This window comes from Terrapene carolina, unplaced genomic scaffold (genome assembly GCF_002925995.2).
Source record: "Terrapene carolina triunguis isolate 2854851 unplaced genomic scaffold, T_m_triunguis-2.0 Scaffold17, whole genome shotgun sequence".
NCBI classification, from domain to species: domain Eukaryota; kingdom Metazoa; phylum Chordata; order Testudines; family Emydidae; genus Terrapene; species Terrapene triunguis.
In genome coordinates, this window is record NW_020664368.1 from 4663797 (window position 1) to 4691054 (window position 27258).

At 43.2% G+C, this 27258-nt stretch overlaps 1 protein-coding gene across 1 annotated transcript in view; it reads right to left on the reverse strand.

Annotated features, from left to right (window-relative positions):
• Positions 1–57: 57 nt before the first annotated feature.
• LOC113405987 (regulator of cell cycle RGCC-like) overlaps positions 58–27258 on the reverse strand; it is a 27773-nt gene continuing 572 nt past the window's right edge. Inside the window, exons 2-5 of the mRNA XM_026647496.2 lie at positions 26785–27018; positions 5102–5215; positions 1557–1619; positions 58–72 (exon numbers count right to left, since the gene is read on the reverse strand). Of these exons, the coding sequence (XP_026503281.2) occupies positions 65–72; positions 1557–1619; positions 5102–5215; positions 26785–27018 (419 nt within the window). The 3' untranslated portion in view covers positions 58–64. The remainder of the gene's footprint in view (positions 73–1556; positions 1620–5101; positions 5216–26784; positions 27019–27258) is intronic.

Below are 27258 nucleotides of genomic sequence, written 5' to 3' on the forward strand. Positions count from 1 at the left end.
GGTCTTCATTGCATCTTTCAAGGAATTATCTGTAGACAGGGGTGATGCCAAAAATCTCTTTGCTTCACATACCTGTAAACATGAAAGATGAGAGATCCCAAATGTTACACTTAACAAGATTACGTTTCACTGACAAAATGTCATATTTGATGTCCCATTTCTTAAACTGTCTGCTGTTTAACTGACGTGAAAGAGGGGAAAGCCAAAAAATATATATAGAAGCCAAAAAGTTATAAAGATTGTAAAGTTGTAAAGGTTTAAGAAAATCACTGTTCTAATGTATCCAAAGGCATCTTAGGTATCCAAAGGCATCTGCACAAGTAAGTGTAGGTTGTTGCATAACCCCAACTATATAGTAGAACTCAAAATATGTGATAGTAATATAAGACTGAAGTTGGCCTTTTTCACTGCATTTAATCTCACTGGTAAAGAATGAATAGCTCTAGAATGGATCCATTGCAAAAGATAGTAAATAAGAAAATACTTAAAATAAGTTAAACTAGGCCAGAATTAAGATACAAGTGAGAAGACAGCAAGAGCTAAACACAAATAAGCCAGATCATAACACAAGTTTACGATCATAAAAGAAGTTGTCTTGAGTTAAACTCAAGGCAAATCAACTAAGGCTTAAAAAATACAAAGAAAGGGAAACAAAGGATTTAAAAACAACAAACAAACAATTTGTGTTACACCTTTCATTCTTTGTCTGTACTGCCTATTTAGGCCCCAGGGGACCCAACACTCTGTTTGCATGCAAAGGAATACAAGACCATGGCCCAAATGAACAGCACAGGCAAACTGTGAGAAGGGGAATAGATGTAACACAATATTTAAAAAGAGAAGTGTTTTTCCATAGCCCGATGAAGAGCCAAAGAATAGTGTAACTGAATAATAGATTGTCAGGTAGTGACAAATTTGGTCTGTATTTAATGGAGACTAGATCAACTGATTTTTTTTTTTTTTTAATTTAAAGTATAAGGTATGGACTTCCTTTCCATAATCATTGTGTAAAGACAATGATAGCAGTCTAATATTTACATTTATACCAGTCATTCATAGTTACTGGTCAGTTATTTAGACTTACAGGACTATGAAACACAAGCCTGTTTTTCACTGTGTTGAATCAGTTTTTGAAGAACTCTTGCTTGCATAATAGGTGCACTATCAAAGCAACTTCATGATATATGGTTTGTTTTATGTCCCAAAAATGCTATATGTAAGAAAGTGCTAGTCAAAATCAAGTTGAATTTGGCTGCTAAAAAGTGGGAATATATACAAGGAGGGAGGGGAGTAGATAAATGAGAGCATCTACTAGCAGGAAAAGGAGACTAAGGAGATCTAAAAGTACAAATACATGGACAAAGGCAGATCTGTCCCCATGTTCTACCCCATTACTTCTCCCACAACAAAAGACACAAAAAGAACTCTAATATTTTAAAGGAAATTATGTAAAAATACTGTTCCCACCCCCCAACCCCATCTCCACTGATATTTTGTATTGTAAATACTTTGACTTCCATCATTTTTAAGGTACCACACAAAGTGAATCTACTTACTTGCTAATGTCCTGTCAAGATCAGCAATAAAGTCTTCTAGTTCTTTTGTGTCTCCAAGCTTTGCTGCAAAATAAGAGTACGGTCAGCACTGTTTATAAGTGAAAAATGTAAGTCTCTGCCACTGAGGCAAATAAAGGCCATTAGAAACCACTTGAATTTTGAAGGACAACTCCCAACATTATTCCCAGTAGTATCTAATCTCTTCTTGATTATCTTCAGAGAGGATTCCTTGACCTATCTTCCTTTAATAGTCCTACTGCAATGTCCAAATGCTTCTGAGAAAAGACTGTCCTGATATCTGGCCTAAAATTTTGATTCCTTTATTTTAGGGAATTATTCACATAATGACATTAAAGCAAAACTCATTTTGTTTCCTTAAAAATTAGAAGTTACGCTTTTTCCATCACTGTTAGATGTCCACTGCTTGCTAGTGAAGAATTGTTATTTATGTATAAATTCTAGTATTCTAGTATTCTAGAATTTATACATAAATTCAGTTTTTTAATCCAGTTTTTTAATATAGCAAGTGGCTTCTATCACTTCCTTCTAGAGAGTATTCCACAATCAAATAAACCTTGCTCTCAGAAATAGCTTCCGGATAGTCAGTCTAATTCTTTGCTGAGTCTCTGCTGCCAGCTTAATTGGATCCCATTACTTCTCATTATTATCCCCTAATACCAAGTTAAATAGTTAATTCTTCTCTTTGTTATTTACAACCTTCTGATATTTGTAAGGTTATGTCCCACCTTCCCTTAGATGGCTTAATCAAACTGCATATATGTAGCTTTTTATCTTTCCTCCTAAGTAAATCCCTCCACATTCCCTGAAATGGGTGCTCAATTGCACAGCCTTAATATTGCCTTAGCTTAGTTTATGTAAGGAATTTAAATTAAATATATGGCATGTCAGCATATGTGTTCACATATGGGTAGGTGTAACCCTGAGCACCTCTGTATTCACACCCTACACACTGATCATTTATATTCTTGTGTTATGAACATAAACTGTGTGTACAAAATGCGTACTAAGAGTTATGAACATAAACTGAAATTATGACTACAGTGTGTTTACCAGACAAGTCAAGGAAAGGAGTAAACTGGTTTCTCAAATATAAAGGACAAGCTGACACCTCTAGCCAAGTGTCATCAAAGTTGATTGGCAATCACCTGTCAAGTAGCTATCCTTTGGCAAATGAAGGGAAGCAGAAAGAGATCAATCTGCCTTTTAGCAAACAACAGCATGGAACTTCTTTCACCATGAGACTCCATGTCTGCTTCCTCACAGCTGGAATGAACTTTATCTATGGGTAATCCTCAGAAATTTGCATTTCAAAGGGTGACTGGACTAGAAAAGTGAGGGGCAAAAACACCCCAGACTCTCTCTTTCACCTAAGACTTTGCGGTGAGATCCTGACCTGAGAAGTTGCTCAACCATGTTGCTTGGAACCTGTGATAAGGATTTTACCTTAAACCAAGTCTAGCTTGTTATGTTTTAGCTACTAGAAAGCGTTTTATCTTTATTTCTCTTGTAACCATTTCTGAATTTAATACCATATATTTGTACTCACTTAAAACCTCTCTTTGTAGTTAAATTAACTTGTTTTATTTTTAATCTAAACTAATCCAGTGTTGTGTTTAAACTGAACTGTTTGGTAACTCCAGGTAAAGCAGTAAACTTTAATATTGACCGTTACAGGGGCAACAGACCTTTAATATCTGAACTGTCCAGGAGAGGTTTGGACAGTGCAGACCACAGGTGTCTGGGAAAATTCAGGTCTGGGAGTGTATTGGGGATGCAAGTAGTAACCAAGGCTTGTGGAAGCCAGAGTGTGACTGACAGGCTACTTGGATCAGAGCTGCTGGACCAGGGCCAGCACATCCCTAGGCCCGCGCCGCTTCCCGCCGCTCCCATTGGCCTGGGACGGCGAACAGCGGCCAGTGGGAGCCGCGATCGGCCGAACCTGCAGACGCAGCAGGTAAACAAACTGGCCTGGCCCGCCAGGGTGCTTACCCTGGCAAGCTGTGTGCCAGAGGTTGCTGATCCCTGCTATACACAAACACTCAGGGTGCGACTTGCATGCTGGCAGACTGTTTGTGAGCAGCCCAGGGGCAGCTACAACAGCTAGCATTGTGAGGCACCCAAGGTTGTGGGGCAGGTGGTGACAACCCCTCACGGGTCTGGATTGCACCCCGGAATGTGACAGTAGGTCTCCATACATGTATGCAGATAATATAAATGAAGGTGGGAAAAATACTTGAGCAAGTACAGTAGAACCTCAGAGTTACGAACACCTTGGGAATGGAGGTTGTATGTAACTCTGAACAAAACGTTATGGTTGTTCTTTCGAAAGTTTACAACTGAACATTGACTTAATATAGCTTTGAAACTTTACTATGCAGAAGAAAAATGCTGCTTTTAACCATCTTAATTTAAATGAAATGAGCACAGAAACAGTTTCTTTACCTTGTCAAATCTTTTTTTAAACTTCCCCTTTATTTATTAGTAGTTTACATTTAACACAGTACTGTACAGTATTTGTTTTTTTTTTCTTTCCTTTTTTTTGGTCTCTGCTGCCTTATTGCGTACTTCCGGTTCCAAATGAGGTGTGTGGTTGACTGGTCAGTTCGTAACTCTGAGGTGCTACTGTATGTGAAAGCTCTGTGTAGCATGAATGTATGCCTGTTCCTTTCATTGGCTTAGAGTATGTCTACCCTGCAGTTGGGAGTGTGCTTCCCAGCATGGGCAGATTGATCCATGCTAGCTCCGCTCGCTCTACTGCCTTAAAATAGCAGCATGACCATGGCGGCATGGCTCAGGCTAGCCCCTTGAGTACAAACTCAGTTGGCCAGCCCGAGCCACTAGCTGGACCACTTTGGCACTCTGCTATTTTTAGCATGCTAGCACGAGCAGAGCTAACACAAGTCTGCCTGGGAAGCATACTCCCAGCTGCAGTGCAGACATCACTCTTCAGAAAAGACGTAAGGTAACTCGAGTTATCTGCGCTCAAGTTAAGGCTTCTCAAGTTAGCCTAGGTCAAGCGAGACCAGTGACACTGCAAAGAGTGATTGTGTCAGCAGCTGACAAGTTAGGCTACAGCTTGAGTTAGCACATCTGCCATGACTGGCCAGACAACTCACATTAAAAGCACCCCTGCACTCAAGTTAAGCGTTTTTGTGTACATTCAAGTTGTAACATGAGTTCTCTACAGTGAAAATAAACCCATTCAAGGAAGTATTTAGTAACACACATCACAATTTTAGATCAGCCAAAAACTAATGTTTCCTTTAATGCTGTAGATTCATAGCTAATACAGTTAGCAGGCCCACCTATGAACCACTGGTTATTGCAGACATTGCACCTAATGTGCCATTGTGTTTAGCACAGATACTAGTAGGACTTATGTTTGAAGTAGTCTTAATACTAACACTCAGGAGTTTGTTCACATCTTAAATATCAGTAGATTAACATTTTACAGAGATGAGTCTGCACCACTCAGAGTTCAGAAGAAACTTAAACACTTAAAATAAAGTTACTATGAGATTTACCTTTACAAGGAGTTACTGCTGGAGATGGTAAAGTTGGAGTTGGAATTGACATTGTTGGAGAGTTAAGTTTTTCATCACTGAAGCTAAAACTGTTTCTGTAGAGTGAATCTGCACCTGTAAGACAAATTCTAAGCATTAGAAATTAAGACCAATGCCCATGGCAAGTTTATAACAGTAACAAAACAAAACAATGTAAACATCATAGGTGGTGTTTGGGGGGGTATGGCTGGGGCATTGCCCCTCCCCCCCAAAATTGCAAGCCTCAGGCTGGCAGCCAGAGTGTGCAATGCAATGAGTTCAGCAGAGGAGAAAGGAGATGTGCTGCTCCCAGCTTGCACCCCTGAGGCAGGGAGTCAGAATTTTGTTTATAAAGAGACTGATTAACAGGCGATTATGATAAGAAAGGGCTGTTAGGGTGTTTCCTAAAGTTAAATGATCTGTTCCAAGTTTGGTGAACTGCAAAAAGTAAGCCTAAATGATAGAAAGTAATAGGCAGCAGTTCTGCAGAAAAGGACCTAGGGGTTACAGTGGATGAGAAGCTGGGTATGAGTCAACAGTGTGCCCTTGTTGCCAAGAAGGCTAACGGCATTTTGGGCTGTATAAGTAGGAGCATTGCCAGCAGATCGAGGGACGTGATCATTCCCCTCTACTTGGCATTGGTGAGGCCTCATCTGGAGTACTGTGTCCAGTTTTGGGCCCCACATTACAAGAAGGATGTGGAAAAACTGGAAAGAGTTCAGCGAAGGGCAACGAAAATTATTAGGGGGCTGGAGCACATGACTTATGAGGAGAGGCTGAGGGAACTGGGATTGTTTAGTCTGCAGAAGAGAAGAATAAGGGGCGGATTTGATAACTGCTTTCAACTACCTGAAAGGGGGTTCCAAAGAGGATGGATCTAGACTGTTCTCAATGGTACCAGGTGACAGAACAAGGAGTAATGGTCTCAAGTTGCAGTAGGGGAGGTTTAGGTTGGATATTAGGAAAAACTTTTCACTAGGAAGGTGGTGAAGCACTGGAATGGGTTACCTAGGGAGGTGTTGGAATCTCCTTTGTTAGAGGTTTTTAAGGTCAGGCTTGACAAAGCCCTGGCTGGGATGATTTAGTTGGGGATTGGTCCTACTTTGTGCAGGGGGTTAGACTAGATGACCTCCTGAGGTCCCTTCCAACCCTGATATTCTATGATTCTACAGTTGTTTCAATTGTTGTATTCAGAAAGTAGTAACAAAGTTACTAAAATCTTTCTTTGAGAAGATAACTGATTTTTTAAACAAAAGAAATGCAGTAGATCTAATCTACCTGGATGTCAGTAAGGCACTTGATACACATGAGAAATTATTAGTTAAACTGGAGAAGATGGGGATTAATATGAGCACTGAAAGGTGAACAGGAACTGGTTGAAGAGGAGACTACAATAGGTCATACTGAAAGATGAACTGTCAGGCTAGAGGGAGGTTACTAGTGAAGTTCGTCAGGGATCAATCTTATTTAACATTTTTATTATTGACCTTGGCACAAAAAGTGGGAGTGTGCTAATAAAATTTCTGGATGACACAAAGTTGTGAGGTATTGCCAATACAGAGGAGGATTGAAATATAAAAGAAGATCTGGATGACATTATAAACTGGAGTAATAGAAATGGGATGATATTTAGTAGTACAAAGTGATAGGTCATGTACTTAGGGATTAACAACAAGAATTTTTGCTATAAGCTGAGGACTTATCGGTTGGAAGTGACAGAGGAGGAGAAAGACCTGGGTGTGCTGGTTGATCACAGGATGAATATGAACCATCAATGTGATGCAGCCTTGAAAAAGGCTAATGCGGTCCAGGTGTGCTTCAGGTGAGGTATTTCCAGTAGAAACAGGGAAGTGTTACTACCATTATACAGAGCACTGGTGAGACCTCATCTGGAATACAGTATGCAATTCTGGTCTCCCATGTTTACGAAAGTTGAATTCAAACTGGAACAGATGCAGAGAGAGGCTACTAGGATGATCTGAGGAATGGAAAACCTACCTTATGAGCGGAGACTCAAAGAGCTTGACTTGTTTAGCCTAACCAAAAGAAGGCTGAGGGGAGATATGATTGCTCCCTATAAATACATCAGAGGGATAAATAGGAGGGAGGGAGAGGAGTTATTTAAATTAAGCACCAATGTGGACCCCAGAACAAACGGATATGAACTGGCCATCAACAAGTTTAGGCTTGAAATTAGGGAAAGGTTTCTAACCATCAGAGGAGTGAAGTTCTGGAGCAGCCTCCCAAGGGGAGCAGTGGGGGCAAAAAACCTATCTAGCTTCAAGACTGAGCTTGATAAGTTTCTGGAGGGGATGGTATGACAGAACTGCCTACAATGGCGTGTGGCCCATCCGTGGCTGCCTGTAACAAAAATCCCCAACAGCTGGAGAAGGGACACGAGATATGGAGGGCTCTGAGTTACTACAGAGAATTCTTTACCAGGTATCTGCGTGGTGGGTTTTGCCCACATGCTCAGGGTCTGACTGATCACCATATCTGTGGACAGGAAGGAATTTTTCCCCAGGTCAGATTGGCAGAGACCTTGTGGGTTTTTCTCCTTCCTCTGCAGCATGGGGCATGGGTCACTTGCACATTTAAACTAACATAAATGGTGAATTCTCTGTAACTTGAAGTCTTTAAACCAGGTCCTTGCAGCCTGCGCCGCTTCCCGCAGCTCCCGTTGGCCGGGAACGGCAAACCGCGGCCACTGGAAGCTGCGGGGGGCCGTGCCTGTGGACAGTCAACGTAAACAAAATGTCTCGCAGCCTGCCAGCGGATTACCCTGATGGGCCGTGTGCCGAAGGTTGCCGACCCCTGCTTTAAATCATGATTTGAGGACTTCAGTAACTCAGCCAGAGGCTACAGTTCTATTACAGGAGTGAGTGGATGAGGTTCCGTGGCCTGCAATGTGCAGAAGGTTAGACTAGATGACCATGATGGTCCCTTCTGACTTTAGTAAGAGTCAGCGGCGGCTCCAGGCACCAGCACACCAAGCGTGTGCCTGGGGCGGCAAGCCACGGGGGGCACCCTGCCGGTCCCTGTGAGGGCGGTAGTCAGGCAGCTTTCGGCAGCATGCCTGCGGGGGGTACGCCGAATCCGCGGGACAGGGGACCTCCCGCAGGCAAGTCCCCGAAGGCAGCCTGCCTGCCGTGCTTGGGGTGGCAAAAAAGCTAGAGCCGCCCCTGGTAAGAGTATCTGAGTAAGAATATACATTAAAAGTTTTAAATCTAACCTGTGTCCCTTAAGTGACTTGCCACAAAATGTCAGAACCGGCATCTCTCCCTGCTGGCCCCAGCACGGACCTGCTCTGGACTTGCCACAGCTGGGAGAGAGGAGCCCTCAGCCCAGCCCAGCACCGCCGGAGCTGCCTGGGAGTGGGGCCCCTTCCTCAGCCCAGCCCAGCACCGCCGGAGCTGCCGCAGCTGGGGAGAGAGCTGGGGGGAGTCCTCTCTCCCCACCACAGCCCCGGGGCAGCCTGCACCCCAAACCCCTCATCCCCAGCCACACCCCAGAGCCCACGCCCCACTGCACCCTAACCCTCTGCCCCAGCCCTAAGCTCCCTCCTGCACCCCAAACCCCTCATCCCAGGCCCCACTCCAGAGCCTTCACCCCTAGCTGGATCCCTCACCCCCTGCCCCAACCCTGTGCCCCCTCCTGCACCTCAAACCCCTCATCCCTAGCCCAACCCCAGAGCCCGCACCCCAGCCAGAGCCCTCATCCCGGAGCCCTCTGCCCCAGCCCTGAGCCCCCTCCCACACTCCGAAACCCTTGGCTCCACCCCCACCACATGAATTTGTTATGTGCACCAATATGAAGGTGCACCTCCATATTGATGCACATAACAAAATTCATTCCGCACATGAACGTAAAAAATTAGAGGGAACACTGGTCAGAACACATTAGTATTAGAGCTGAGTGGGTCTAATATTTATTTAATTTTCTTTCTTGATATAGGAATTAGATACAGTGCTCCTGTCAGATAATTTCTAAGTTATTATCTGCCAAAATACAAGAGTTTTCAGTTGCCTAAGTAGCCCCTGGAATTACAGTTAAAATTGACGCTGCTCTCCCCCCCCCCCAAAAAAAATCTGAAATGGCACCCCTGTGGGCAGGCACGGAATTTGCCACACACACACAGGCGTCCCCGTTGGCCTGACTGGAGCTGCCCCTCCTTAAATATAGATGTCAAACTACACGTATGGTAAATGTCTGCGCCCTCAGACAAATAATTTCTGGAAGAAGCATCAGACACAGTTCAGAATAAGCGCGAGAGAGAAATGTCACAGTGTGCCAAATTTATCCCTTGTTTAATTCCATCAAATTCAGTAGTTACCCAACCTAATTTGAAGTCCTCATGTGCCTTGCCTGATTCACAATGGCCAGAAAAAAATGTTAGACTGAACTGTTTTAAAAATACCATTAAAAAACGTGTAGCAAACTTGTGGAGCAAACAACGCCCCACAAAAGCAGGGTCAGGGTGTAACACTGCAATTGCAATGTCAATGCTGAATAAATACAATGTGTGGTAATCTAAGGCAGTATGCAAAATTACGTTGAGAGAAGAGATGCACATCAGCCACTATTATTAGCAACAGCCGCTTCTGACACTTCACACAATCTGACCACCACAGGGGAGTGAAACGTCATTTGTTCCTACCTCTGACAAATTTCTTCTCCCTCTTTCTGCCTAATCTACTCTACCTTTATTCAAAATTCATCTATAAACATCTCATTTCCTTTGCCTATAACTCTTGATATTGCGCCTTCTGCTTTTTTAGATCTTGTGTCTTTGGATAATTTTTTTAATAGAGTTCTTTTATACAGGGCTCTGAGATGCCAACCCCATGATACCTCCTCCAGAGATGATATTCTGCACTCTTATTTTAGGACTTGTGGAGAAAGGCTGAATGTGTTATGGAAAAGCAATAGGTCTAATCCCCTTATAAATGTTATTTGGTTTGGGATGTGGGGCAAAGCTTTTAGTTTTTTTTCAACATCAACACTTCTCTAAGGCTAGGGGACCTGTACTTCTTTTCATAATAATGGCCCCATGACACCCAGTTCTTGAAAAGTATTAGTCACAGTTCCAGTGAATGGAAGAGTTGTTATTGTGTTGAAGATACCAAGAGCTGCCAGCTCCCACATTAGGAGCCAACAACCTGAAAAATGTAGTTCTACCAAACTAACATTTTAATCTGAATTCAGTAATGCACTTCATTTAATTAGGACATCTCCCAGGAAACAAATTTAAACCTCATTTTGCTTTAGGGCAATGCTGCTCAGTGCAGATGGTGATTCTGCTTAAGTGGGATGCCTATAGATGATTTAGTTGTGCTTGTTTTTTGGTGTTTCCTTGGGCATGACTGCACTACAAGCACTACAGTGCCGCTGCTGCAGCTACACTGCTGTAGCATAGACACTTGCTAAAGCAACAGAAGGGGTTTTTATGTCACTGTAGTAAATCCACCTCCTTGAGAGGTAGTGGCTAGAAGACCCTATGAAGAATTCTTCTGTTGACTTATCTGCATCCATGGTGGAAATTAGGCCAACCTAGCTATGTCACACAGGGCACAAAATTTTTCACAGCCCTGAACAATGTAGCTAGGTCAATCTAAGTTTTAGACCAGGCCTAAATCTCATGCTGGTTCTGTCTGCTTGCTCCTCTCATGGTAGCTTTAACTCCCTCCTCTGCTGAGGTACATGCAGAGAAAACACATGGAGGGCTCCCAGCTTGCTCCTCTTCCACCAGCTACATATTCCTGGTGTCTCACAGCTGCCACTCAGGAGCGCCACCAGCTTTTCTGCTGCCCTAGGCGGCGGAAGATCCCACCCCGAAATGCCGCCCCCCACAGAGGCAGCAGAAGGTTCCGCCGCCCAAAAACCCCCCCGGGCCCCCCCCCCCCCCCCCCGAAATTGTAGCGCCCTAGGCGACCGCCTAGGTCGCCTAATGGGTTGCGCCGGCCCTGCTGCCACTGCAGTGCAGGCTGCCAGCTCAGTTCCTATTCAAGGTAGACAAGGCCTCCTACCAACTCCATAGGCTGGTCCAGCAATGCAGTGCAACAGGCTCACCACAGTTCTCTCCAGACAGCAGCATTCAAACAACATACGTTAAGTGGGAATGCAGCTTACCAGCATGAAAGTCATCTTCGGGGCTTCCCCATTCAAAAGGCTAGGGATAGTTGCTTATCTCTAGCCCTCTTTTATGATCTCAGTTTGACTTCTTCACTCCTATACTTCCACCCCAACTTTTCCAAATCAAATGCAATCCACCTGAAATGTCACAGTTGTGATTAGAGAAGAGTTCTGAGATGCTTGCAGCAAAATTCTAAATGCACTATTTAAAAGGTGGTCCATCAGACACCTTTTTTAAAGTTATCCAATCTAAAAAAAAATTCAATTGACATTGCTCCTCTAATTATGTGAGTCTTCCTGGTGTTGTACTGTACATCGAGTAAGGCCCAATAGATTATAAGTCACATTTAAAAACATTACATGTTTCCTCCTGAGATCAGCCTGTAGACAAAGTTTCAACTAAAACAACATTTTTATAGCCAAGTTACATGCACCATGAGTAGGATATTTACAGTGGAAGATACAGACAACTTTAACTATGGCAGCATAAACACTGGCATTATAATAAAGTTGAATAACTCACAGCACCTCAAATAAACAGCACTGAGGCCAAGAGTCTAGTCCATTGAAACACTGGTGAAGAAGAATGCCTAAATACACCTCTACCCCAATATAACGCTGTCCTCGGGAGCCAAAAAATCTTACTGCATTATAGGTGAAACCGCGTTATATCGAACTTGCTTTAATCCGCTGGAGTGCGCAGCCCCACCCCCCTGGAGCACTGCTTTACCACGTTATATCCGAATTCGTGTTATATCGGGTCGCGTTATATCGGGGTAGAGGTGTACCAACACTTTCAGTACACTACAATTGGAAAGAATACCACAACTAATTTCAAGCAATTTTCTGTTTTAAAGCTTTTAGAACCAGCTGAATTGAATGGGTTATATGTATTTTTCAAACAGTCCTCATTTTAGTATCTTGGCACCACATACAATGATAGAGGATGTTATATTTCAAACCAGGGCTTAAAGCATGTCAACTCACAAGCTTCTGTTCAGTTTATAGGTAACTAGATCGAATAACATGCCCCTTTTGCTGAATACTTGCAAGGGCAACTTGAATAAATTAAAAAGCTTTAATTAAGCAGGAGCTTTAGTAGTTTGTAAATTGATCTAGGGCTATTCACACAATTATTTTTCTTTATAAATATATACTGATCTGAATTTTTAACAACCCTCTTTGACTGATTAATTATAAAACAATTTCTGTAGTTTTCTCTCTCCCCATTTTCCAAGCAGTCAAAGTACTGACAACCCATTCTGCAATGGTTACTAACTAGAGCTGGTTGGAACATTTTCACTAAAATATGCTGTTTCATGGAGCTGTATTGGCTTCTACAAAGCTTTAAGGGTTTGGGGGTCCAGCACAAAGAGAGAAAGAGAGAGATTTTGCATAAACATTTTAAAGATTTTGGTTTTGTTTCCAAATGGAGCAAAAGCAAATTTTTAAACCTCAAAAGTTGCCACAAAATGGAATTGTCATCCTCCAGTCATCTCAAGTACTATCATGACTTGTTTCTTCATTAAGAGTTCAAGTTTTATCATTCTCAGTAGGCGAAAATACACCTGCCCATTCACCGGTGGAAAGTCAAGTTATTGGCCAGATGCGTGCATTTCTCCTACCTTGAAAACCATCCTAGCCATTTTAGGCAAAGCATTGTTAAAAGAATACTTCTAATACTCACTTGTATTGATTCAGATTCCAAGGTTAGAAGGAACCATTGTGACCATCTAGTCTGACCTCCTGTATAACAACTTCCCCAAAATAATTCCTAAAGCATATCTTTGAGAAAAACATCCAATTTTGATTTACAAATTGTCAGTGATGGAGAATCCACCACCACCCTTGGTAAATTGTTCCAATGGTCAGTTACTTTCACTGTTATTTCCAGTCTGAATTTGTCTAGCTCCACCTTCCAACCACTGGACTATGTTTTACCTTTCTCTGCTATACTGAAGAGCCCATTATGACATATTTGTTCCCCATGTAGATGCTTTAGACTATAATCAAGTCACTCCCTAACCTTCCCTTTGTTAAGCTAAATACACTGAGCTCCTATCAGGCATATTTTCTAATTCCTTTAATCATTCTTGTGACTCTTTTCTAAACCTTCTCCTATTTTTCAACACCCTTCTTGAATTGTGGACACCAGAACTGGACGTGGTATTCCAGCAGCAGTCACACCAGTGCCAAGTACAGAGGTAAAATAACCCGTCTACTCCTACTTGGGATTCCCCTGTTTATGTATCTATAGCGGAACAGCCACTTACTGAGCACAGGTCACTGTGACACAGAAACCCCTTGGCAAAGGGTCCCCTGTTCTTTGTAAACAACTTTTGGCTCAACCCTGACAAACTCACTACACCAAACATGGCTTGCAGAGTATTTATCCATAAGGGGTATCATGTAAGGTATCTACAGAAAGCTCTTGTTAACCCGCAAGGCATAGATATGACTAGCATAGCCCAATGGAGAGTGCTTGAGTGGCTGAAAGGCTGGTGGTGTTAGGAGCTGATACCCTGTTACTACTCCCTCATGTTGAGAGCAGGGGCTAACAAGGTGACCCACAGTCCTGGGTACCCAGAGATCTGTCACAGTCACTTTGCAGGCATCTTGGCCTTGTTAGCCTCCTCTTGCAGGCCCCTTAAGCATTTCACACAGTTTCTGTTGTGACTCGCAGCACCCCTAACTGGGGCTGGTTTAACATCAAATAGAGTTCACACAGTCTTCAGAGTCCTTAATCACAAAATAATCCAAACACTCCTCAATGACTCCCCAATATCAAGTTCATACTCAGAATTCTACTAGAATTCTTTATGGGGGTCAACAAATATGTGGACAAGAGTGATCCAGTTGATATAGTGTATTTGGACTTTCAGAAAGCATTTGACAAGGTCCCTCACCAAAGGCTCTTAAGCAAAGTAAGCAGTCATGGGATAAGAGGGAAGGTCCTCTCATGGATCAGTAACTGGTTAAAAGTTAGGAAACAAGGGAGAGGAATAAATGGTCAGTTTTCACAGTGGAGAGAGGTGAGTAGCAGAATCCCTCAAAGATCTGTACTGGGACCAATGCTGTTCAATATATTATATTCATAAATGATCTGGTAAAAGGAATAAACAGTGAGGTGGCAAAGTTTGCAGATGGTACAAAACGACTCAAAATAGTTAAATCCAAAACAGACTGTGAAGAGTTAAAAGGGTCTCACAAAACTGGGTGACTGGGCAATAAAATGGCAGATGAAATTCAATGTTGATAAAAGCAAAGTAAAAAACACTGGAAAACAATCCCAAATATACATACAAAATGCTGGGGTCTAACTTAGCAGTTACCACTCAAGAAAGAGATCTTGGAGTCATTGTGAATAATTCTTTGAAAATATCTGCTCAATGTGAAGCAGCAGTCAAAAAGTTAACAATGTTAGGAATCATTAGGAAAGGGATAGATAATAAGACAGAAAATATCATACTATATAAATCCATGGTATGCCCACAACTTGAATGCATGCAGTTCTGGTCACCCCATCTCAAAAAAGATATATTGGAATTGGAAAAGGTACAGAGAAGAGTCACAAAAATGATTAAGGATATGGAACAGTTTTCATATGAAGAGATTAAAAAGACTGGGACTGTTCAGCTTGGAAAAGAGGCAACTAAGGGCAGGATAGGATAGAGATCTATAAAAGCATGAACAGTGTGGAGAAAATGAATAAGAAAGTGTTATTTACCCCTTCACATAACACAAGAACCAAGGGTCACCCAAAGAAATTAATAGCCAGCAATTTAAAACAAACAAAAGGAATTACTTCTTCACACAACACAGAGTCACCCTGTGGAATTCATTGCCAGGGATGTTATGAAGGCCAAAAGTATAGCTGGGTTCAAAATATAATTAGATACGTTCATGGAGGACAGATCCATCAGTGGCTACTAGCCAAGGTGGTCGGGGATGCAACCCCATGCTCTGCATGTACCTAAGCCTCTGACTGCCAGAGGCTGAGACTGAATGATGGGATGGATCACTCAATAATTGCCGTGTTCTGTTCATCCCCCTGAAGCATCTGGCATCAGACACTGTTGGAAGACAGGATACTGGGCTAGATGGACCATTGGTCTGACCCTGTATGGCCGTTCTTATGTAATTCAACAGTTCATACTTAGCTCTGGTTCTGCTGCCACACCCAGAGCTCTTCCTCTGTCAGTCTGCTCCACCTAAAGCCACAAGTCCTAGCACTTTTTCACTGGAGCTAAACCCATTTGGTTTGGCTTCCTTCTCCTGTCAGTGTCTCCCTTGTTCTGAGGAAGAAGACAGTCAATATACTGCCCTCCTCCACAGAGCTCCTTTCGACTGGCTGGAAGAGAGGGGAGCCCTGCTCCACCCTACACAACAGGGCTCCTGATCTTGGGCCCTTAAAGAAACAGTGTCCTGGGGTTTTTACCCCCTGCCCGCCATCCCCCACCCAGGATCCAACTCGTAAATCCCCAAGACAGCTTCCTCTCTTCCACGAACATGCTATTTTCTGGTCTCTTGTTCATTCCAAGACCTGGAATGGGGCCTTCTGGACCTCTTTATTCTTAAAAGGTCTAGTACACCCTACTACAATATCCAAGGATCGCATTAGCCCTTCTGCCCACAGCATCATACTGAGAGCTCATGTTCAGCTGATTATCCAAGATAACCTCCAAATCTTTTACAGAATCCCTACTCCTTAGGATAGAGTCCCCTATCCCTTAAATATGGCCTACATTCTTTGTTCCTAGATGTATACATTTATATTTGATCATATTAAAACACATGTTGTTTTATTTGCACCCAGTTTACCAGTTATCTCTGCAACAGTGACCTGTCCTTTTCATTATTTATGACACCTCCAATTTTTGTATCATCTGCAAACTTTATCAGTGATGATTTTATGTTTTCTTCCATGTCAATGATAAAAATGCTAAATAGCCTAGGGCCAAGAACCGATCCATACAGCAGCCTGCTAGAAACGCACTGCTTGTTAATGATTCCCTGTCCACAATTACATTTTGAGACCCATCAGTTAGCCAGTTTTTAATCCATTTAATGTGTGCCATGTTAATTTTACACAATTCTAGGTTTTTAATCAAAATGTCATGTGTACCAAGTCAAATGCCATATAGAAGTCTGGGTATATTACATCAACACTATTACCGTTATCAACCAAACTTGTAATCTCAATGAAAAAAGATATCAAGTTAGTTTGACAAGATCTATTTTCCATAAACCCATGTTGATTGGCATTAATTATATTACCCTCCTTTAATTCTTTATTAATTGAGTCCCATTCAACCACTCCATTCTCTTGCCTTGGACTGATGTCAGACTGACAAGCCTATAATTAACCTGCGTCATCCAATTTACCCTATTTAAATGTTGGCACACTAGCTTTCTTCCAGCTTTGTGCAACTTCCCCAGTGTTCTAAGACTTATTGAAAATCAACAGTAAAGTCCAGCCCGCTCATCAGGCAGCTCCTATAAAACTCTTGTTCAAATAAGTTACCTGGATCTTCTTTTTTAAAAATATCTAATTTTAGTAGCTGCTATTTAGCATCCTCCTGAGATACTAGGGCAGGGATTGGCAACCTTTGGCACGCGGCTCACCAGGGTAAGCACCCTGGTGGGCTTGGCCAGTTTGTTTATCTGCTGCATCCACAGGTTCGGCCGATTGCGGCTCCCACTGGCCACGGTTCGCTGTCCCAGGCCAATGGGGGCTGCGGGAAGCGGCGCGGGCCGAGGGATGTGCTGGTCACCGCTTTCCGCCGCCCCCATTGGCCTGGGACAGCGAACCGGGGCCAGTGGGAGCCGCGATTGGCCAAACCCGCAGACGCGGCAGGTAAACAAACCAGCCCGGCCCGCCAGGGTGCTTACCCTGGCGGGCCGGGGGCCAAAGGTTGCCGATCCCTGTACTAGGGAATGGAAAGAGTGTTATCATGATCATATCATCTGTTTTTTCCCCCAAATACAGAACAGAAAAATGTATTGACCACTTCAGCCTTTTCTGACTTATTATTGATGATTCTACCAGTTCCATCTAGTAATGGACCAATACCATAGTTAGGATTTTTTTTGTTCCTAATATACTTAAACTCATTCTTATGGTCCTTCACTCTGCAGGCCATAGATTTCTCCTTGTGTCCCTTTGCATCTCTTATAAACTTTCTACAATTCTAAGCTTCTGATTTACATTTATTACAATCAACTTCCCATTTCTTCTATTTGTTATGTATTATTTTTATGTTATGAAATATCAGCCTTTGTTTAGTCTGGATGTAGGATAGAGAAACGGCTGGGATAATGAAGCTTCAATCTTTGCCCTCCCCTAAACATCCTGTCCAGGGCAGTTTGTGTATTTTGTGCATCGTTCAAAAGACACACTCCAGAAAGGGTGTAAGCCTTAAAATCCTCACCACCACCACCATCCTGGAAGCAGCACTCCTAACACATCCTGATACCCACTTTGGCACGCGGCCAGTGGGAGCCACGATTGGCTGAACCTGGGGACGCAGCAGGTAAACAAACTGGCCCGGCCCGCCAGGGGGCTTACCCTGGTGAGCCGCATGCCAAAGGTTGCCGATCCCTGAGCTAGAGGCTGATGTCAAAGTTCTATCACATGGTTGCTCCTACCCATGCCACACACTCCTAGCTGTGACATCCATCTTATCACTAATTATTATTATTATGGCTTTCTAGTTTTATTCCTCTGGCAAGTCAGTGTTTGTTAAATTATGATCCCTGAGTGACTATCTTTTAAGAAATAACCCAGTAAAAGCCTTTGCCATTTTATAAAGCTGCCAGCTGAACCCAACCCAAGTCAGTCTGTTCAGTTGATATACTTAGAACAGGATGAAGAAATAGCTGCAAAATGAAGGGTTTGCAGTAAAGATGGGTGGGTTGTATTTTGGTGAAATAATTCAAGGTTCTCACTGGCCTTTGCTGTCCCAGAACACAGTTAAACCTCAAAGCATAAAACCCACTGTAAGGCCATGTAAATATACAATATTCCATGAGATAAACAATTGAAACTTTCTGGATAGTAATTAGCTGAAAAAGGAAATCTTCAGACCTTCCCTTTTAAAACGGGCAATGATATATTCAAATATTTTATAAAAATAATATTCATCATACTATTCTAGAAGAGGCAACTTAGGGTAAGATTTTCAAAAGTGCTTAGTGTTGGCCTAGCATTGCTCCCACTGAAATCAAGGGGACTTTTTACCAACACTGAACATTTTTGAAAATGTCATCCCTAAAGTTTTCACAGGGGAAATTTTAAAGCTTCATTTTAAAGCCTCTTTAAATCATATATTTATTATTGTGCAGTTCAAAGGCTCAGAGCTTTTACTCACAGATTGCACAGCTCAGCCCCTACTCAACATTAACTGCTCTAGAAGTCCGTGATTTTTTAAAAAATGAAGTCAAATACTTAATAGTTCTAATGCTGCAGTTAAAAATGAATGTTAATAAGTCTTGGAAGAAATAGAGCTGTCACAACCAGAGAGAGCACGATTTACTTTGGACATAAACATGCTCACACTTTACTGCATTGTTTACTCTATCAGCCTTCTGCTCCACATGCTGACACTCTCTAAACAAAAAACCAAACCAAACCAAAAAAGGTGGGAGGCACACCCTGAGACAGCTTGCACAACCTGGGCTTGAAGATTTGAAGAGCTCCAAATCTCCCTTAACTCTCTGGCTGGAAGATACCATGAAGGGATCATGGGAAACCAGTAGCTGTATTTTTTAATGTGTATCATGGTTTCTCATTACATATGTTTCCCATATAGTCCCCATCAATCTTGCTAGTTGTGAGGTAGTGTTTTTATTTTAAACCTTCCCCTGTTTAATGATGATTCCTTTTCCTAGAGCAAAAATAGTGAAAGGAAAAGAAAGTGGTATGCAGGAGAGGCGAGGGCAGGGCAGAACAAATCCAGAAGTGCTAAGGTATTTTTCATTAGTCATTTTATTGCTCCCTGCTGATTGTAATATCTTGTTGTAGGTTTGAGGCAACAATCTATTTCCTTAGAATATTTTTCTCCACCATATCTACCTACTGGTTTGTTACTGCAGGATTGCTAATGAATGCTGCCTTTTCATGACGAATATAGCATTATTAAGTGGGTTTGAAATTATAAAATAAATAAAGCCAAAGCAGCATGAGTGGGATTTGATTTTGAAAGCTAAGAGTTGATTGACAAAGAAGTTTACTTCTTAAGTCAAGAATGATATCAAGTTACAACATTGTAGCCAGTGTCACTGAAGGGTCTAAATCAAATGTATTTATTTTATAAGATTTTTATAACATCAGTGGCAATGTGAAACATTTTGAGAGCATGATAGCGGATTATGGCTTATATTGTAAAAAGATTTTTTTTGGGGGTGGGGTGCATAAAATGATATAGTTATGGTGAAACATTTCTATTCTCAAGCTCCTAATTAAGGATAAGAATTTAAAGAAGCAAAATGAAAGGAGAGATAGGCAAGGTCTACACTAGAATTATTTTGCCAATATAGCAATAGTGGTGTACTGTACCGGCAAAGAACTCTTAGTGTGGACGCAGCTTATACCAGCAAAATTGTGCTTTTGCCAGCATAGTTTATTGCAGTCCCACCCAACCACCAAGTGAAACAAACTATACAAGATACCAGCAAAAAAGCAGTTCTATTAGTATAACTGGATCTGTACTAGAAGCTTTTGCTGGCACAGCTATATCAGTCACAAATTGCATATCATCCTACTCATGACCAACAGAGCTATGCTGGAAAAAGTTTGTAGCTGGCCTAAGAAGTTTTACTGTAAGCTGGCCTAAGAAGTTTTACTGTAAGCACTAGCTTTACATGAACAACTACCTAATGCCTGCAGCTTTTATACTTGTACTTTGACCCTACTGAGGGCTTCAAGCTGAAACATGTAGGTACTATTTATCCTGGTAGTTCAGCAACTAGTCAATATGTGTCCCCTTTATTACTATGGGGAATAAAGAATTGAGTTTTGATACGGCACTAAGCCACCAGTTGTGTCATGAGTGCCAGCACAGCCCCACTTGAGTTAAAACTGGGACTTTATGTGCCTAAGTCCCTTTGTGGATCCAGTCCTAAGATCTTGATTAATGTTTGTTCCTGTCAGAATTCTTTGTATTATAGTAGGGTCTAGAGCCAATTGTTCTAGGTGCTGTATGTAGTTAGAGACAAACCTTGCCCCAAAGACCATACTATCTAAAGTAACATGACAAAGATCACAAAATGGGAGAATTTTCCAGACAGGGAAATAACTTTGGACTCTAATTCTAAAGTTTTCAAGAAGCCTCCCATATATGGTATAAGATCTTCAATTAGTCCCTTTGGTGTCCATTTCCTTAAAAGGGGACTTTTCAGACAGAAGCAATGTGTAAAGGACTGTGCTTTCTGTCTTAGCAAGATGATATGGGGAAGAGGGGAAATGCAAGCTTTTCCAAAAGGAAAATGGCTTACCCTGGTGGCAGAAGCGCTAGAAAGAGGAATGGATTTACACACCCTACTACAAAACAATAGTTTTCAGGGGAGGGCATTTGTTGCCAGTTACATTGAATGTTAAAGTAGATCAATAGTGCAAAATTTGCTATAACTACATTGTGTGTCTTTCCATCTTTGAGCCTGACCCTGGCAAACACTCACTAATAGACTCACAATTTTTGAGAAGTGCCACTGATTTTGGGTAGCTCAGATTTGGTATACCCAGCCTGTGCATGCTGAGTACTTGCAGTTCCCATTAACAGCTGTTAGAGTGGCTCAGCACCTTTGACAATCAGCCCAAGATGTCTCAGGTTGGGCACCCCAAAACTGAAGTACACAAAAATCAGTGGCCCTTTTGGTTATATCTTGGTGTAAGCCAATTGTGGTTCATGGATAAGGATAAGATTTTGTCACAGAGATCATGGATTTTGTGACTTTCAGAGATCTCTGTGACATTTTCTGCTTCAGCCCCAGGCCTTGGGGCTGGAGCGGTCAGCCGCTGTGGGCAGCAGGGGCCCCGCAGCTCTTAGCAGTTGGCAGGGACCCCACAGCGGTCAGCCATGGTGGGGTCCCCACAGCTATCAGCCACTATAGGCAGCCCCCCCATTATTTTTAGTAAAAGTCCCAGACAGGTTGCGGGCAATAAACAAAAATTCACAGAAGCCCGTGACCTGTCTGGGACTTTTACTAAAAATAACTGAGACAAAATCTTAACCTTATTTGTGGTACAATGGCCCATACCAAGCACTTGTAGGATCACGCCATAAAAACATGATCTTGTAGCTCTTATACACAGAGTAGTGGCTGTGGAATTGACAGATTTATGAAGATGGAGAGAGTTTATACAAATTACATTTTTCAGCAAAAGCAGTTCAGAAAAAACACTGTCAGCATTTCTTTTGCTGTTGTTGCAGATTTGTGTTTTAAGAATTTGTCCCCACACAGCCCAGCTACGTTTAACGTAAGTGTTGCCACGGGAATAGTGAGGTCACTACAACTTCACTAAAATCAAAACTTCACTAAGATCAAGTTAGAAGAAAAGCTGGGCTGAGGGAAGAAGCCTGTGTTTGAATAGAAATAGCCTGGAAATTAGCACACGTAGTAAGAGGAGTTATGAAAGACAAGGGGAATGTAACTGGATTTATGTTTACAGCCGATATTTGAGCCTCTCTCTGGTATGAAAGACCCTCTTTATTAAAAACTGCCATTCACCTCTGATTTCACCAAAATGGTAGAGGGAGGTTTGGAGAGGGATTTACTATATTAAATGATGTCTTCAGAAAGAGAAACAAGTTTTGCTGGGTATTTTTACGAGAACTAGATCAGAGAGTCAAGGAAAAAGAATCCAGGCAGAACATACCAGTATAGGCAGGTCTCTAAGTAAACTGAAAGTACCTGACTGCAGGCTTGCAGTAAATCTGAAAATGGTGGAGAATTTTTTAAATTTATTTATTTATTTATTTTTAATGGATTAGAGCAGGGATCGGCAACCTTTGGCACACGGCCCACCAGAGTAAGCACCCTGGCGGGGCGGGCCAGTTTGTTTACCTGCTGCGTCTGCAGGTTCGGCCGATCGCAGCTCCCACTGGCCGCGGTTCGCCGCTCCAAGCCAATGGGGGCTGCGGGAAGTGGCGGCCAGCACATCCCTCGGCCTGTGCCGCTTACCGCCGCCCTCATTGGCCTGCTTACCCTGGCGGGCCGCGTGCCAAAGGTTGCCGATTCCTGGTCTAACCTGTTCTTAAAAACCTTCAAAATGGGGATTCTACAATCTCCCTTGCAAGCTTAACTATCCTTATCATTAGAAAGTTTTTTCCTAATATCTAACGTAAATCTCTTTTTCTGAAGATTAAGCCCATTACTTCTTGTCCTCTCTTCAGTGGACATGGAGAACAATTGATCATCATCCTCTTTATAACAGCTCTTAATGTATTTGAAGTCTTAGCAGGTCCCACAGTCTTCTTTTCTCAAGACTAAATATGTCCAGTTTTTTTAACCTTTCCTCACAGGTCAAGTTTTCTAAACCTTTTATTATTTTTGTTGCATTCTTCTGGACTCTTAAATTCATTCATGTCTTTCTTGAAGTGTGGTTTCCAGAACTGGACACAGTACTCCAGCAGAGGCCTCACCAGTATCAAGCAGGACAGGACAATTAGCTCACGTCTTACATACACCACTCTTGTTAATACACCCCAGAATGATATTAGCCTTTTTTGCAACTGCATCACATTGTTGACTCATATTCACTTTGTGTCTGCTATAAGCCCCAGATTCTTTTCTTCAGAACTGCTACCTAGCCAGTTTTTCCCCATTTTGTAGTTCTGCATTTGATTTTTTTCTACTTAAGTGTAATACTTTGCACTTATCTTTATTGAATTTCATCTTGTGGATTTCAGACCAATTCTGCAACTTGTCAAGGTCGTTTTGAATTCTAATCCTGTCCTCCAAAGTACTTCCAACCCCTCCCAGCTTGGTGTTATCACAAATTTTATAAGCATACTCTCCACTCATTATCTGACATTAATGACAATATTGAGTAGTAACAGACCCTGCAGAACTCCACTAAATATACCCTCTGATTTGACAGCAAACCATTGATTACTACTCCAAGTATAGTCTTTCAACTAGTTTTGAGCCCACCTTATAGTAATTTCACCTAGATCGCATTTCCCTAGTTTGCTTGTGAGATTGTCATGTGGGACTGTGTCAAAAGCCTTATTAAAAATCAAGATATGTAACATTTACAGCTTCCCCCCATCCACAAGACCAGTAACCCTGTCAAAGAAGGAAATTAGGTTGGTTTGGCATGATTTTTTCTGGACAAATTCATGTTGGCTATTACTTTAACCCAGGGGTTCTCAAACTGGGGGTTGGGACCCCTTAGAGGGTCATGAGGTTCTTACACAGGAGATCAGAAGCTGTCAGGCTCAACCCCAAACCCGATCTTGCCTCCAGCATTTATTATGGTGTTAAATATATAAAGGAGAGGGTCACACTCAGAGGCTTGCTATGTGAAAGGGGTCACCAATACAAAAGTTTGAGAACCTCTGCTATAACTTCTTATCCTCTAGGTGCTTACAAATTGATTGATTATTTGTTCCAGGTGTTGACATTAGGCTGACTGGTTTTTTCCCCCTGCCTTTTTAAAGACAGGTACTATGTTTGCCCTTCTCCAGTCCTCTTAGGACCTCACCCGTGCTCCATGTTTTCTTAAAGAGTATCACTAACAGTTCCAAGATGGTTTCAGCTAGTTCCTCAAGTACCTTAGGATTTATTTCATCAGGTCCTGCCGACATGAATACATCTGACTTGTCTAAATAGACTTTAATCCATTTTTTCCCTATTTTGGCTTGTGTTCCTTCCCCTTTGTTGTTAAGTTAAGTATCTGGTCACAATTTACCATTTTAGTGAAAGAAACATTTTCATTACTAGTAATCATTGGAAATCAGAAAGTATAAGTTTTTTTATAAGGCAAATTCTATGGAATTTTTTTGAGGAGAGGAAGTTAGCAATTAAAAAAATAGGTTTTGCTTGTGTGGGGTTTTTTTTTAAACTTACTTATGACTACTTAAACATTGATTCCATGGATTTTTAATGGGAAAGCAGGTTCTTTCAGTCCTCCTAATTACTATTAATTTTGGTATACTCTCCTTGACAAACAAGAACAACCAAGATATATAATTTTTAAAAGAAATGATAACACTAACAAACGTATGCTAAACTTTATTGCTCAGTTACCTTGATTTTGGATATTCCTGATTCCATATCCTTTGCTTGTATGTTGTCAGTATGCTATCTGTATTAATTTAATACTCTTTTGTACAACTAGCACTCTTTCTGCACTGTGCAAATAATGTTTTGCCTCAATTTAAATCACTAGTTCCAGTTTATCTTTAAAACGGCAACCTCCAAAACCAGAAGACAGCACCATTCACTGAAGGGAGAGGAGGAAGTGGTTTCCGGTATTTCTATAAACCTCTTGTGAAAATACTTTTAATACAACATTCTTGTTTAGTAAATATTTAGTTAACTATAGGATGAAGAAGTCATCAGGAGTCTTCCTGCTAGAATGGACTAGGGTTGTCTTTGGCTTTTAAAAAATGGAGTGCCTCTATAGTCTTCTACCAGCCAGCTGGGAACTCTTTCTTCTCTGACACCTTATTTTCCAGCCTCTGACCTTATCCACCCCAAGTACCACTGTGTTTCTCTTTGACTTTTCACTTTTGTATAGCATAGCAAGATTCTCCCCAGCAATCATCAACATTAAGGGAACCCACAAAGGAAAAAAAATGGGCTTTTGTCCTTCTCTGCATCTTTATGATTGATCAGTTAAGGCAGGGGTGGGCAAACTACGGCCCGCGGACCAGATCCGGCCCCTCAGGGCTTTGGATCCAGCCCGTGGCGCTGCCAACACCACATCCCTGCGGCCCCCAGGTGGGGGGGGGGGCACAGGGCTCCGTGCGTTGCGGGGGGCAGTGCCTGGAGGCAAGAGTAGCTCCCATTGGCCGGGAACAGGGAACCGCGGCCAATGGGAGCTTTGGGGGAGGTACCTGGAGGAGCGGCAAGGGCCACGCGCGCCGCGCCCCCCCCCCCCCCCCCCCCCCCCCCAGGGGCCGCAGCGCTTCCTGGAGCAGCACGGGCCACGTAGGGTGACCAGACAGCAAATGTGAAAAATCGGGTCAGGGGGTGGGGTGGTAATAGGAGCCTATATAAAAAAAAGACCCAAAAATCGGGACTGTCCATATAAAATTGGGACATCTGGTCACCCTAGGCCGGGGACGCCGCTGCCACCCTGGAGCCGCTATAGGTAAGTGGTGCCGGGCCGGAGCTCGAACCCCTCCTGCACCCCACCCCCCAACTCCCTGCCCTAAGCCCCCTGCCTGCACCTCGCATCCCAACTCCCTGCCCTGAGCCCCCTCATACATCCCACACCCCTCCTGCACCCAACCCCCTGCCCTGAGCTCCCTGCTGCACCCCTGTGCACCCCAACCCCTTGCCCCACCCTGCATCTCAACCCCTGCCCTGAGCCCCCTCCCGCAGTCCACACCCCTCCTGTACTCCGCACCCCAACACCCTTCCCTGAGCCCTCTCATACACCCTGCACCCCTCCTCTGCCCCAATCCCTTGCCCTGAGCCCCTTCCTGAACACCGCACCCCCTCCCACACCCCACGCTCCCTCCCGTACCCCAACCCTGCATACTATTTCCCCACCCAGATGTGGCCCTCAGCCCAAAAAGTTTGCGCACCCCTGAGTTAAGGTGAAAATTAACAAGAAATGTCTGCACTTCCAAGAAGACAAAACCAGAGAAGACCAGACTTGACATTCTTGATATTTGTGAGTGGGAAAATAAGAAGAAAATTATTTTAAAAACATACATCTTTCTGGATTTATTTATGTATCATAAAAGGAGGGCAAAAAAGGACACAAATCTAATTAAAAAACATTGTCTGCAGGTCACCTTCAACAAGCTGTTTGATGGAAGGAACAAAGAATAAGGTGCAGGAATGCTTGGAGAAGACAGCAAAATTAAATGCATAATAGTTTTAATTTTTGGCAAGCAGGGGACAAAAGTAAACGGTATAAATAGTGCTAGATAATCTCTGCCTTTTGTAACAATAAGACACCTGTTTCTTAAGAAATGTACATTTAGTTTAGATCATAGAAACTGGTACAATGTCTCCCCAAATGCTGCTGAAAAGACTTACGTTCCAGACACCAAAATACAAGGACAGAAGAAGAAGAAGAAAAGCCACGCAGTGTTTTGCTTTCTAAAGGGTGGGGAGAGCAGTGTCAAGTGTCTAGAAGTCAGAGCTATTTTTACCTGTCAGCTCTGAAAGTTCCTCCCCCCCGGAATAAGCTGTAGAAACAACTGGTTTGCTAGCCAAAGCAACACCGAACTGCATGCAGATGTGGTGCAGGAGGCCAGCTGCCCTTGCCCGCTGCGCAGGAGGGAGGGGGAGGGGAAGGGGAAGCGTGCGGGAGGGCTGGGGAAGGCAGAGCGAGGGCGGGGGTGTCTCACTCTCTGAGTCGCTCATGCCGCTGCTGTCGCTGACGCTGGCGCTGCTCCGCCGTTTCATCCGCGCCAGGTGCTCCTCGTACTGGAAGTGGCGCTTGCTGACGGGCGAGGAGAAGTCTTCTATCACGGCATCGAACTCGCCCAGCACCTCCGCCAGCTCCCCGGCATCCGCCCGCAGGGCGACAGGGCCCGGGGCCGGCCGGGACGGGAGAGGACGAGGGAGACAGTCACCGGAGCCTAACGAGAAACACGGACACCCTTAAAATACCCCCGACCCTCGGAGAGCAGGGCTGGAGCACAAGAGTGAGACCGAGCCACCACCTCAGCGCCACCCCCACGTCCCTCCAGAGAGGGACCGGCCCCCCCCCCCCAGCGACCCCCCCCCCGTCCCTCCAGAGAGGGACCGGCCACCCCCCCCAGCGACACCCCCACGTCCCTCCAGAGAGAGATCGGCCACCCCCCCCAGCGACACCCCCA